The sequence below is a fragment of the Delphinus delphis genome, chromosome X (genome assembly GCF_949987515.2).
Source record: "Delphinus delphis chromosome X, mDelDel1.2, whole genome shotgun sequence".
In the NCBI taxonomy this organism is placed as follows: domain Eukaryota; kingdom Metazoa; phylum Chordata; class Mammalia; order Artiodactyla; family Delphinidae; genus Delphinus; species Delphinus delphis.
This window is the reverse complement of record NC_082704.1, coordinates 71,030,343-71,045,238: the sequence shown is the minus strand read 5'-3', so window position 1 is coordinate 71,045,238 and position 14,896 is coordinate 71,030,343. Positions and strand designations below refer to the sequence as shown.

Here is a 14,896-nt window from a genome sequence, read left to right as displayed (position 1 = left end):
AACATGAATTTGGGGGAGATACAAACATTCAGTCTGTTGCATTCCATCCCCTGCTCCATAAAATTCATGTCCTTCTCACATGTAAAATATATTAATTCCATCCCAACAGCCCTACAAGTCAACTCATTCCAGTATCAACTTTTAGGTCTAGAGTCCAAAATTTCATCTAAATATCTAAATCAAATATGGGTGAGACTCAAGGTACAAATTATACTGAGGCAAAATTCCTCTCTAGCTGTGAACTTGTGAAAACAAACAACTTATGTGCTTCCAAAATACAATGATGGGACATGCATAAGATAGACATTCCCACTCCAAAAAGAAAGAAGGAAGGAACGATAGGTCCCAAGCAAGCCCAAAATCTAGCAAGGCAAGTTCCATATGATCTTAAGTCTTGAGAACAATGCTCTTTGGCTTGATGCTCTGCTTTCTAGACCCACTGTGGCAGCAGTCTAGCCTTCTGGACCCACTGGAGTAGCAACATCACCCCCACAGTTTGGTGGAGGGCTGCCCACACTGTGGCTCTCTGCAGTGGCCCCACACATTTTGGTTCTCTGTCTGGAAGAGGCATGGGGAGAGAGGTTTGTGTGTATCCTCAGGATTCTGCAGAGTGGCCGTACCCCTACACCTGGGGTGGGAGTGGCAGCCCTGATGATCTCTGAATCACCTTCAGGGTCCTTCTTCCCTTGTTCTGAAGAAGAATAGTGCAGGTTCACATTGCTCTATGGTCTGGTCCTATAGGATCTAATAAGTTTTCCTTCATTTTGTCTTGTTTTCTCTGTTTCCTTTAGTCCTAGCTGGCAGTGTTTCTGCTGGTATAATCCCATCTTTATTCCTAGCTTTTGTTGAGATACTTGATTAAATCCATGGTTCACACCCACATTAATCTCCTTATCAAATGGTACGTCTACCATACCTTTAGTGCTTTCTTCCAAATACACTTTCTCATTTTTTGTAATATGGATGAATCTTTAAGTTCTGGTTCCTTTTTGCTTAAAAATTTCACCTTCTCTTCATTTCTCTCCTCTGACATTTTAGTATAAGCAGTCAGGGTAAACCAAGCCACTCCTTTAACACTTGCTTAGAAACCACATTAGCCAAATATCCAATTTCATTGCTTGCAAGTTTCACCTTCCAAAAAAACACTAGAACACAAACAGTGCAGCCTAATTATTTGCCTCTCTATAACAAGGATCACCTTTCTCCATTGTCCCGCAACATGTTCCTCCTCTCTGTCTGAGACCTCCTCAAAATGGACTCTACCATCTATATTTCTACCAATATTCTGTCCATGATTACTTAGGTATTCTCCAAGAAGACTGAAGCTTTCCCTACCACTCTTTCTTCTTTCAGAGCTCTTGCCAGAATCACCTTTAAAATTCCATTCACAGCAATCTAGACTTTCTCTGTCATGCACCTCAAAATTCTTTCAGCTTCTGCCCATTACCCAGTTCCAAAGCCACTTCCACAATTTTAGGTGTTTGTTATAGCAGCACCCCGGACTTCTCAGTACCAATTCGTGTTTAACTGAGTTCAGGACACTATAGCAAAATACCATAGACTGTGCGGCTTATAAACAACAGAAATTTATTTTGCACAGTTCTGGAGGCTAGAAGTCTGAGATCAAGGTCAGGTTCTCCTGAGAGCTTTCTTCCAGGTTGCAGACTTCCAACTTCTCACTGTATCCTCACATGATGGAAAGAGGGTGAGAGAGCTTTCTGGAGTCTCTTTTATAAGGGTACTAATCCCATCCATGAGGGCTCCACCTTCATGACCTAATTACCTCCCAAAGGCCCCACCTCCTAATACCGTCACATTGGAGGTTAGCATTTCAACGTATGAATTTGTGGAAGACACAAAAACATTCAGTCCATTGCAAGGTACAAAGTAACAAAACCTTATATTAATAATAATGATTAAAATAATAATAATGATTAAATAGCTAACATTTATTTAGGCACTGTGCACACATGGCATTGATCACCTCATCCCCATATTACAGATGAGAAATGTAACACTTAGAGAGGTGAAGTCACTTTCCAAGATTACACAGCTAATAAGCTGCAAAGCTAGAGTTCAAACTTGGACTATCTGACTCTCACAATATTAACTTTTAAATAAGCCATGCCCTTAGACCAAGACAGATTTGCAGAAGTAGAATGAAGTGGAGTGAATAAAGAAATAATCCAAATGTAAATGTCTGCCTCACTAGTTACACTGCCACATTTATCCAAAACATTAGTCATCAACCTCATAAAAATACTCATTGCAGTATGATTTATAAACATGAAAAATTGGAAAAAAGTTAAATTTCTAACAACAGTTGAAGAGTATATAAAGTATAGCTCCTATAATAATGAAACTCAAATGCATCCATTACTCATTCATTCAACAAACATGTATTGAGCATCTACTATATGCTAGGTACTCCTCTACATGCTAGGGAAATAGTAATGAACAAAACAATGTCCTTGTCCCATGCAATGAAGCTTATGAAAATTTTTAAATGACATGAGAAAATACTTGATGAAATGTCAGGTTGAAATTAGATAAAATTATGTATTTAGTATGAACTAAATTACACATACACAAAACAGATACATGTACAAAAGAGAGTTAAAAGACAATACGCCAATACATCCAATACATTGCTTCTGTGCTGAAATATCTTATTATTACAGGTAACTTTATATTTTTATATATTATTCATATTTACTGCAAAGAGCATTTAATATAATAATAATACATTTTATATTTTAGTTCTTGGGCTCATAAATATAATTGTTTTGGTGACATTAGATCGTTCACACTATTTCTGTGCTCTCATCTAGCAAATGCTTTACACTAACTCTTTAATGTGGTACTGCAAGGACAATGGTGCTTCAAGGACAAAGGACAACCCTGCCTGAAAAAGTTTCAGCGTTACACCCCCTACCCGACTCTTAGTCTCCCTCCCCACCATGTCAGGATGGTTACAAAATTCCTGAGCCCACCTGGGCGACGCCCACCTGGGCAACTGGACCTGTCCCAAATAAGGAAAGGCATATGCCCTGCCTCACTCGCACCCTATAGAAGGAAGGTATATGTGCCTCGACCAATAAGTAAATGAAATTTTCACCTCGGACCATTCCTTTGTTTTCTGGCTATAAAAACTAATCAATAGCACATGTTCCGGCTCGATTCTCCCAGACTACTAGGAAGTCGGGCTGCCGTTCTGGCAGCGACCTTTCCCTCTAATAAATTCTACCTTCTTCACATTCTGCCCTGTGTCTGGAAATTCTTTTCCAATGCACCTTCGGACCACGACAATTAACTCAGTGGTTACCAAACTTTTTTTTTCAATGGCCAGAGGGCAAATATTTGAGGCTTTGAAAGTCATGCAGTCTCTGCCACTACTACTCAATGCTGCCGTTGTACTACAAAATCACCCACAGACAATATTTAACTGTGTTCCAGTTAAGTCTGTGTTCCAACAAAACTTTATTTACAAAAAAATGTGGCAGAGAAGATTGGCCCAAGGGCCATAATTAACTTCATAACAAACACAAAGTTCTTACTTCCACTGTTCAATCTCCTAATTGTAACATCCTTGAGAGATAAATATTAACCACATTTTACAGAGGACAAGACTAAGGCTCAGAGAGAGGAAATATCTTGTCCAACATCATGCAGCTCACAAAGCGAGTTATTAAGTTCAGCTCCCAAAGAGAGATGCCAAATCTCCTGTTGCCTTAAAAGCTGTACATATATAAATGCTAATTTTAAACTTTCTCGGGGAATTTGTTCCTTAGAAGAACCTTACTCTAAATTATTTTGCGAAAAAAAACAAAAAAAAATCACTCTTTATCCTTCACAAAAACATCTATTTTCGTGTGTTAGATTCTTTAAAGAAAAATTCCCCTGCAGACAGAGTCAAAGACCTCAGTGGAGGTTTAAGGGATATCTTTTGATTGCTTTTGTGTAAGTAGGAAATGGGACTACAAGGGAATGTTTCTTTATGTTTCTTAAGCAGCCTCCCAGGAGCTTGGCACAACAGGGGACAACAGGGATTAAAGATGCCCAAGTTTTCTATACCCACAGACCAAGGAAGCTACTTTTTCTCAGACCTGCTATGAGAGGCACATGGCCATATGTAGCTGAAGACTTACCAATGTTAATCTCGTCATCAGTCAGAGTGTCTCCAATGAAATCAAACTGAAAGGACTGCAACGTTTGGGAAAATTTCTGAACAGCAGAGGAGTAATCTGTAAAGGAAGGGAAACAGGAGAAATGGTCAATACTGCTGCCTTTTGTCTGATTTCCTCATCTCTGTTAGAGCAGACAGGAGAAAAACAAAGGGAAGTGCTCCTAGCAGGTAGCAAGTTGCATTGCAAGACGTTAAACCAAAGACCAGACCTTCAGTAGAAAATTTGAGCAACTAAAACCACACATTAAAGATGAAGTAGGGCAGCTTAGTGAAGTCCTTTGTTTAAGTCATGGTACATGTTTTATATTCAATCCCTGTCCTATATGACCTGTTCTACCCAAAGCCTGTAAGACCTAAAGCTACTTAGTTGTACTCCTAAGAGAGTCTCCTTAAGCTTTATTGAGTGCCTATTATGGACAATGGACTAGACGTTTTCTTACCTCTACCAAAGAAATATCCACAATAATTGTACAAAGAAAAAAATAGCTCCAGGTTCCAGAGCTATCTGGAAGAGCTGTAACTAGAAGCCCGGTGGTCTGTCTGCATCTCTAGGGCATTTCCCATGACAACATAGGTAGTAACAGCTGGACATTTTACACATTAACCAGATGGCAGCCTGGGTTAAGATACTATCTGGCAGAGGGACAAATTTAACTTGCTCACAGAGTATGCACTAAGGGACCTAAAATAAGGAGATAATTGATGAAAAATTGAGGGTGGTATGGCCAGACAGATGTTTTTATTTTTGGTCAATGATTTTGAATTTTATTACACAGAAGTTTAATGATGATATAAAATTAAATCATAATTAGCTACGCTTTTGACAAATTATCCTTATTGAAATTTTTAAAATATGACATTCACCGGTATATCCAGCCAAACCTCCAATCTTGCTATGCCAAGAGTGGTTCTCAGGCCAGCAGTATCATCATCACCTGGGAGCTTGATAGAAATACACATTCCCAGGTCACACCCCAGACCTACAAAATCAGAAACTGCATTTTTATATAATCCCTAGGGGATTCATATGCTCTTTAGAGTTTGAGGAGCACTGCTGTCACCAACTAAAGTAACACATTAAGACCATATTCTACGAAAGATCAAGCTTCTTGGTAATTTTTGGCCCCCTTTTCCTATTTCTTCTTTCACTCCTTAGCTTCATCATCCTCCACCTTCATATCTATCAGATATACAAGCTACTGAAAGTTTCTGCTCTCACTCTAACAGAAAGGGAGACAATGCAAACAACAGTCCTTTCAATGAAAAGTTATCATGGTTAGGCTATCATGGTTAAAAACAATAAAACATGCTTAGGCATTTGTCTGGAGCAGATAAACATGCCAAGAATTTTATTACCTTCTTGCCTATGTCCCATTTTCAGGAGTACTTATTTTTAGTATTTAGATCCTTGACCCTCTGAACACATAATTGGCAATAATAACAACAATAATAATAATACTTTACAGAGATTGGAGACTGCAGACCAGGTTACCATTTGTTTTCAAATTTCCACATTTTAGAATCACATTTTCCACTTCAAATCAGGCCATATAAATGTGAGAGGAGCATGCACACCCTGCCTTCCACATTTCATCAGCAAAGAGAACACAAAACTGCCTCCATATCTGGAAAACTTTTCTCTGGCCTCTTTGGCCAGCAGCAAAAAAAATGCAAGGCCAGAGTTTCCCATGTGCTCTGTTTTACTCAGGGAAATTATATATGATATTCATTGTACTGTCCTTTCACAAATACCAGGATTTCGTAAATTGAGCTGAGCAAGGTACAGTTATAAATCACTCCTCATTTAGAATTATATGAACATTTTAGAAACCACAAATATTATGATTTTCAACATTTATAGTATTTTGTAAGTAAAGGCATGGAGTGAGAAAGGAGTTATATTCATTCCCTTTCTCATTATTTGCACCAACACTCTTCTCCAGATTTCTTGGACTTCAAAACACTACCTTACATCTGCACAGAGCTTGAAAATGTTTATGAAGGACTTTGCACAAACACTTTCCATTTACTCTTCCCAAGTACCTAAAGGTAGGTATTACTATCCTCACCTTATAAACAAACCCAAAAAATGAGACCATGAAGCAAATCACATGCACAAAAATACAAACACAAATTAACAGCTCTTCATGGAAAGAAGGTCTCATTTATTTGGCCTCTGTACTGAGGGAAATGCCAGGAAAGACATATAGTTTAGATTAATGTGTTGGGTGACTTCCTGACTACAAAGAATCAACACATAACCTAGAAATGCTTATCATGGATGGGACATTTATTTCTTTATTGTCCTAAAATTCGCTGCACCACTCGAAACCATGTAAATTCATCCTTATATCCTCCTTGATACTGCCCCACCCCCACCCACAAGGCCACTATCTCATAATTTTTCAAGCTATCTTTGTCAGTTCTCCCTCAATCACCTTCTTATTTATTCGTGTGTCTTCTATGATGTTTTTCCCTCATCTTTTCCTAGCTCATTTTAGAATGTAGTTGGATAGTGCCTTTTAGGCAATTGAAGCTTCCAGGGAATGAGGCAGAATATAAACGGGATCGATTAGTTAACTAATTCATATTATATAGATCCCAATTTGGTTTCTATCATTATAGTTTTCTACAGAATCATACGGAATATCCTCTTTTATTTCCAACTTATTTAAGTCTGCAGGATGTCTTGGTAATTCATGAATCAGTAATTCATTCTTTTTGTTACTAAGTAGTATCCTATTGTGTAAATATACCATAATCCATTCATTCATCTATTCACGGACTTTTGTGATGTTTCTAGCCTTTCACTATTATGAATAAAAACTGCTATAAACACTCATGTAAAATTCTTTCTGAGACATATGTTTTCACTTCTCCCAAGGAGTGCACCCTAGGAGCTCAATGAATGTGTTTTACAGTTAGTTGCTAAATGTATATTAAACTATACAAGAAAAGGTTAAACTGTCTTCCAAAGCCATTGTACCATTTTGTATTCTTATCAACAATGTATGAGAATTTCAGTTGATCCACATACTTTCCAGCATCTGGTTATTTACTTCTTAATTTTAATTTTAGCCATTCTAATGGGTATGTAGTGGTATTTCACTATAGTTTTAATTTGCATTTTCCTGATGACTAATGATGCTGAGGATCTTATCATGTACTCATCGGACATTTGTAATAACTTTTCTTACAAAGGGTCTGTTCAAATTTTTGCTTGTTTTATGATTGAGTTGTTTATTTTCTTATTATTGAGCTATAAAATTTCTTTATATATTCTGGATCCAAGTATTTTGTCTCATATATATATATATATATATATATATATATATATCTCACAAGTACTATATAAATTAACTAAAGCTTAACAATCTAAGGGTTGTATATTCAAGACAAAAGAGTGACTCTTCATAAAAACAGTGAATTTTGTGATATATTAAGTTATTCTAATCAAATCACCTTCTTTCCAGCTCTGCAATCTCTGCAATAACGCTAAAAACCAACAGTCTCACAACTACAGTATCTATGAAAACCAACAGTTTAGCAGCCACTGGAGAGGGCAGAACTGAGCTGGAGGTTCACAAGGCTCCACTCTCAGAGAATGATTACTATTTGTCCAGTCTGACAGGTACAGAAAGCTCCATTCTTAGAGTTTGTCTTTGCTTCTCTTAATGCAAAGTTCATTCTGTGTAAACTATGCTGCCATTGGAGCATTTACAAAAACAATCATCTGAAATTGTTTAAGATTGTGGTGACCTGAAGTGATGTACAAACTGGACTTATAAAGTGGCTGAACAAAACACCTGCTAAGAAAAAAAAAGAATGACAAATTAGAGAAAGACATACTCATAGGGGTCTTTGCAAAGCTGAAAACTATTCCAAGAAATCTAGAAAGACACATACATGCAAAGAAATGTATGCACACTCTGGGTTGTGTGTTTGCCCACAGAAGACTTGAAAAGGCCTTAATCTCTCTCTTCTGCCTGAATTTGAGGCCCTGTACAAGCAAGGAGAGAATGGTAAGGCAGCATTGTAAATTTACTGCCCAAATGTTGAAGGCATGCCTTAAAACACACACAAAGCCTTTCAGCAAAAGCTGGGAGACTTACTGGTTAAAATTGTTTAATAAAATCACTGTCCAATCATCAGCAGAACACTAAGCTAAGCTATCAAAGACTTCAGTGGCTTCACACAACAAAAAGTACAGACTTTAAGACAGATATAGTCCAGGAGGTCAAAAAACAAAGAACAATAAGAGTCACTTATAACAAACCCTGGGAGGGAGACAGAATCTAATCTTCAGAGTTGTCACATTATATTTTTCTAAATGTACCCTTTTGAACAAGAAATTAGGAGTCACACAGAGAATACTGCCCCATACTCAAGAAAAAAAACAGGTTATCGATAGAAACTATTCAGGAGGAAGCCCAGACACTGGACTTTCAAAAAAAAAAGATTTTGAATTAGCTATTTTAAATATGTTCAAAGAATTAAACTAAACCATGCCTAATAACTAAAGGAGAGAATAAGAATAATGTGTCACCAAATAAAAAATAAAAATAGAGTGTTGGAGATATTTTTAAAAGAGCCAATTAAACCTTCTGTAGTTAAAAAATACAAGGAGGGCTTCCCTGGTGGTGCAGTGGTTGAGAGTCCGCCTGCCGATGCGGAGGACGCAGGTTTGTGCCCTGGTCCGGGAGGATCCCACATGCCGTGGAGTGGCTGGGCCCGTGAGCCATGGCCGCTGACCCTGCGCGTCCAGAGCCTGTGCTCTGCAACGGGAGAGGCCACAGCAGTGAGAGGCCCGCGTACCAAAAAAAAAAAAAAAATACTACAAGGAATCAATAGTAAAGATCAATAAAACTAAAAGCTGGTTCTTTGAGAAGATGAATAAATTGATAAACCATTAGCTGCATTCATCAGGGTAAAACGGGAGAAGACTCAAATCAACAGAATTTGAAATGAAAAAGAAGTAACAAATGACACCACAGAAATACAAAGGATCATGAGAGATTACTACAAGCAACTATGTGCCAATAAAATGGACAACCTGGAAGAAATGGACCAATTCTTAGAAAAGCAAAACCTTCCAAGACTGAATCAGGAAGAAATCGAAAATACAAACAGACCACTCAAAAGCACTGAAATTGAAACTGTGATTAAAAATCTTCCAACAAACAAAAGTGGAGGACCACGTGGCTTCACAGACAAATTCTATTAAAAATTTAAAGAAGAGTTAATATCCATCCTTCTCAAACACTTCCAAAATACAGGAAAGGGAGGACCACTCCCAAACTCATGCTTTGAAGCCATCATCACACCAATACCAAAACCAGACAAACACGTCATGAAAAAAGAAAATTACAGGCCAATATCACTGATAAACATAGATGCAAAAATCCTCAACAAAATACTAACAAACAGAATCCAACAGCACATTAAAAGAATCATATACCATGAGCAAGACGGGATTCCCCCTGGAATGCAAGGATTCTTCAATATACACAAATCAATCAATGTGAAATACCATATTAACAAACTGAAGGATAAAAGCCATATGACAATCTCAATAGATGCAGAAAAAGCTTTCAACAAACTTCAATACCCATTTGTGATAAAAACTCTCCAGAAACTGGGCATAGAGGAAACCAAACACAACATAATAAAGGCCATATATGACAAACCCACAGCCAACGTCATTCTCAATGGTGAAAAACTGAAACCATTTCCTCTAAGATCAGGAACAAGACAAGAGTGCACACTCTCACCAATATTATTCAACATAGTTTTGGAAGTCTTAGCCACAGCAATCAGAGAAGTAAAAGAAATAAAAGAATCCAAACTGGAAAAGAAGTAAAACTGTCACTGTTTGCAGATGACATGATCCGATACATAGAGAATCCTAAAGATGCTACCAGAAAACTACTAGAGCTAATCAATGAATTTGGTAAAGTGGCAGGATACAAAATTAATGCACAGAAATCTCTGGCATTCCTATACACTAATGATGAAAAATCTGAAAGTGAAATCAAGAAAACACTCCCATTTACCATTGCAACAAAAAGAATAAAATATCTAGGAATAAACCTACCTAAGGAGACAAAACACCTGTATGCAGAAAATTATAAGACACTGATGAAAGAAATTAAAGATGATACAAATAGATGGAGAGATATACCATGTTCTTGGATTGGAAGAATCAACATTGTGAAAATGACTGTACTACCCAAAGCAATCTATAGATTCAATGCAATCCCTATCAAACTACCACTGGCATTTTTCACAGAACTAGAACAAAAAATTTTGCAATTTGTATGGAAACACAAAAGACCCCGAGTAGCCAAAGCAATCTTGAGAACGAAAGAAGGAACTGGAGGAATCAGGCTCCCTGACTTCAGACTATACTACAAAGCTACAGTTATCAAGACGGTATGGTACTGGCACAAAAACAGAAAGATAGATCAATGGAACAGGATAGAAAGCCTAGAGATAAACCCATGCACATATGGACACCTTATCTTTGATAAAGGTAGCAGGAATGTACAGTGGAGAAAGGACAGCCTCTTCAATAAGTGGTGCTGGGAAAACTGGACAGGTACATGTAAAAGTATGAGATTAGATCACTCCCTAACACCATACACAAAAATAAGCTCAAAATGGATTAAAGACCTAAATGTAAGGCCAGAAACTATCAAACTCTTAGAGGAAAACATAGGCAGAACACTCTATGACATAAATCACAGCAAGATTCTTTCTGATCCACCCCCTAGAGTAATGGAAATAAAAACAAAAATAAACAAATGGGACCTAATGAAACTTCAAAGCTTTTGCACAGCAAAGGAAACCATAAACAAGACCAAAAGACAACCCTCAGAATGGGAGAAAATATTTGCAAATGAAGCAACTGACAAAGGATTAATCTCCAAAATTTACAAGCAGCTCATGCAGCTCAACAACAAAAAAACAAACAACCCAATCCAAAAATGGGCAGAAGACCTAAATAGACATTTCTCCAAAGAAGATATACAGACTGCCAACAAACACATGAAAGAATGCTCAACATCATTAATCATTAGAGAAATGCAAATCAAAACTACAATGAGATATCATCTCACACCAGTCAGAATGGCCATCATCAATAAATCTAGAAACAATAAATGCTGGAGAGGGTGTGGAGAAAAGGGAACCCTCTTGCACTGCTGGTGGGAATGTGAATTGGTTCAGCCACTATGGAGAACAGTATGGAGGTTCCTTAAAAAACTACAAATAGAACTACCATATGACCCAGCAATCCCACTACTGGGCATATACCCTGAGAAAACCGAAATTCAAAAAGAGTCATGTACCAAAATGTTCATCGCAGCTCTATTTACAATAGCCCGGAGATGGAAACAACCTAAGTGCCCATCATCGGATGAATGGATAAAGAAGATGTGGCACATATATACAATGGAATATTACTCAGCCATAAAAAGAAACGAAATTGAGCTATTTGTAATGAGGTGGATAGACCTAGAGTCTGTCATACACAGTGAAGTAAGTCAGAAAGAAAAAGACAAATACAGTATGCTAACACATATATATGGAATTTAAGAAAAAAAAATGTCATGAAGAACCTAGGGGTAAGGCAGGAATAAAGACGCAGACCTCCTAGAGAATGGACTGAGGTTATGGGGAGGGGGAAGGGTGAGCTGTGACGGGGCGAGAGAGAGTCATGGACATATACACACTAACAAACGTAGTAAGGTAGATAGCTAGTGGGAAGCAGCCGCATGGCACGGGGATATTGGCTCGGTGCTCTGTGACATCCTGGAGGGGTGGGATAGGGAGGGTGGGAGGGAGGGAGACGAAAGAGGGAAGAGATATGGGAACATATGTATATGTATAACTGATTCACTTTGTTATAAAGCAGAAACTAACACACCATTGTAAAGTAATTATACCCCAATAAAGATGTTAAAAAAAAAAATAAAATAAAAAAAAAAAAAAAAAGATATTGCTGCAAAAAAAAAAAAAAAAAATTATCTCTTCAGATATCTGATAACTTCTAGAGTTGTGCTAATTTAAGTGCTGAAAGTTTATTGAATAGCTAGATAATTTCCAAAAAAAATGAGATACTGAGACATCAATTACTAAGTAGAGAAACTAAAGGTATTTAGGACTATTAATGACAATGTTTGGTGCCACCCTGAGATAGCCTCTATAAGAAAACAAATGTTTTTAGAAATTATCACTGGTATTTATGTTCATCAATGTACAGAATACTAATGTAAAAGACAGTTCACAATTGCTTACTTCTTAACTTTCACTAGAAATTAAGTTTTTAAGAGTTGAGGATTCTAATTTAAACACATAATTAAAGTTAATACGAATAATATGGAAACACTTCAGTGTACAGTAGGAAAAGAGAATGTGTGTTTTTAGTAAAGAAGATATGAGGAATGGAATTACATTTTATTGAGGGAAAAGAAAGAAAGTATGTCTTGATTTATTTGGATAGAAAAATAAGGGACAGGCTGATATGAAAACAGAAAGTGATGAAAGATTGTGGAAAGAAACCACGAGGGGAAAAAAAAGTTTTATGCATGGTCAGGATTAATTAAATTTAGATTGAAGTTAACTAAGTAAATAGATTTTGTTGTTAAGTAAGCTGGTACAAGACTGGGATTTGAACAAAGTTTCTTAGAGTGCTCCTTTTTGGTAATAGATTTTGTGAGTTTCTGTGCCCTTAAGTAATGTTTTTTAGACTTTGGTTAAATGAATAAGTATTGTTTCAGAGTGACCTGTTGTGTTTTAAAACCGTTTTGATATTTTTAACAAACTTACCAAATATTAAACTCCAACTAAAGCTCTTTTAGCCTCCAGCTGATTCTGGGCTGCTCTGAAGGAACGTCTCTGAGACACCTTAAAGAGGAATGTTAAACTAAGTTTATTTGGTATGTTTAATTACTTCAGAAAATTTGTCAAGTGATTGGAGATGAAACTTAGGTTGTAGTGTATGGATAAATGTCATTAATATAGATATTCCAAAATTGATATGGAATTCCTAACATCTGATATGCCCTGATATAATGTTATCAGTCAAAATTCTATTTATTCTAAAATGTTATATGTCACAGAAATATCCAAGTTTCCTACTAATTGCATTGTATTCTAATTTTTAAACCTTGCTATTTTAAGTTTTGTCTGGATGCTTTTACAAAATGAAGATTTTCAAGAAGACTCATAAAAATAACTTTTTGTAACAAACATAAGTTTCTGATGGCCTTTAAATAATACCACTGAACTGTATAACAAATGACAGAAAACCTGAATACTTCATCCATATCAATAGGAATCAATTACATGGAACTGAATGAACTGATGAATATAATTTATAACTTTATGACTTTGGGAAATATACTAGCTTTACTCTTTGTTTTTCAGAAAAACTTTTTCTCTTACGTTATGACCTACAAGTTGATAAAGTATACCTTTGTAAAACAAAGATAAAACATTTATCTTTTTCTCTCTACCTAACCCTGCCAGAATTTGGCTTCTCCACCTGGCTCTCCTATGAACTTGATGGTTTATTGCAACTGAATTACAACTAATCAGTTTTTTTCTTCCTTTTTCTTTTTTTGGGCTGTGTTGGGTCTTCATTGCTGCATACAGGCTTTCTCCGGGTGTGGCGAGTGGGGGGCTACTCTTCATTGAGGTGTTCGCACTTCTCATTCTGGTGGCTTCTCTTGTTGTGGAGCATGGGCTCTAGGCACACAGGCTTCAGTAGTTGCAGCATGTGGGCTCAGTAGTTGTGGCAGGCGAGCCCTAGATGCGTAGGCTTCAGTAGTTGTGGCGTGTGGGCTCAGTAGTTGTGTCTCACGGGCTCTAGAGCACAGGCTCAGTAATTGTGGCACACGGGCTTAGTAGCTCTGCAGCATGTGGGATCTTACCAGACCTGGGATTGAACCCCTGTCCCCTGCATTGGCAGGCGGATTCTTAACCACTGTGCCACCAGGGAAGTCCCCTAATAATTGTTTTAATTTGCTCCTAGTTTCCAAATTGTTGATGATTTGTGTCTCCCTCCTGCACTATGTCTTTGTCAATATTACTAACTGCATTACTTATATCCTGTCTATTTTATAAGATGGTTGTCTCTTACAGTACTCAATGTGTAACCAGGCCTCCAACAAATTTGATGATGGCTAAACATCTTGAGAAAATAGATCACATTTGTGACTCATAAAATAATTTTAATAGTGTGATTCTAGATATGGGAAGAAGCAACAAAGGAAGATATTTCCTGTGTCATAGTAGATTAGTAAGACAGAGGACCCAGAGAATCTTTAACTGTCAACAGGGCCTAATCCAGAAATTAACACCTGGTGTGGGATAGCAACAAGAACTTTCGCCTGATCTAGGATGAGCCTCCCAGTACTGTGGGACAAAATTTGGTCATGAAATGTCTCCCAAACATTGGTTGAATTTCCAACCAAGAGAAGGGACTGATATATAGAATATTTAAACAAAGGATGTCACAGTCATCAACGATTGCATCCCGCCAATGTGAGCTGGTGAGTCCTGAGGAAACACAGGGCCAAAAATAATACCTGCCATTTGGCAGGCATCAGACTGCAGCCACTCCCTACAGTGAGCCTTGAGGAAACTCAGGATGTGAAAACACAGGATACTGGACCCAGATAGCTGAGGTGCATATCAAAGGAATGA

General features: G+C 37.3%; 1 protein-coding gene across 1 annotated transcript in view; it reads right to left on the bottom strand.

Moving 5' to 3' along the window:
- OPHN1 (oligophrenin 1) overlaps nt 1-14,896 on the bottom strand; it is a 599,190-nt gene that overhangs the window by 409,927 nt on the left and 174,367 nt on the right. Inside the window, exon 3 of the mRNA XM_060002992.1 lies at nt 4,149-4,244. Within this exon, the coding sequence (XP_059858975.1) occupies nt 4,149-4,244 (96 nt within the window). The remainder of the gene's footprint in view (nt 1-4,148; nt 4,245-14,896) is intronic.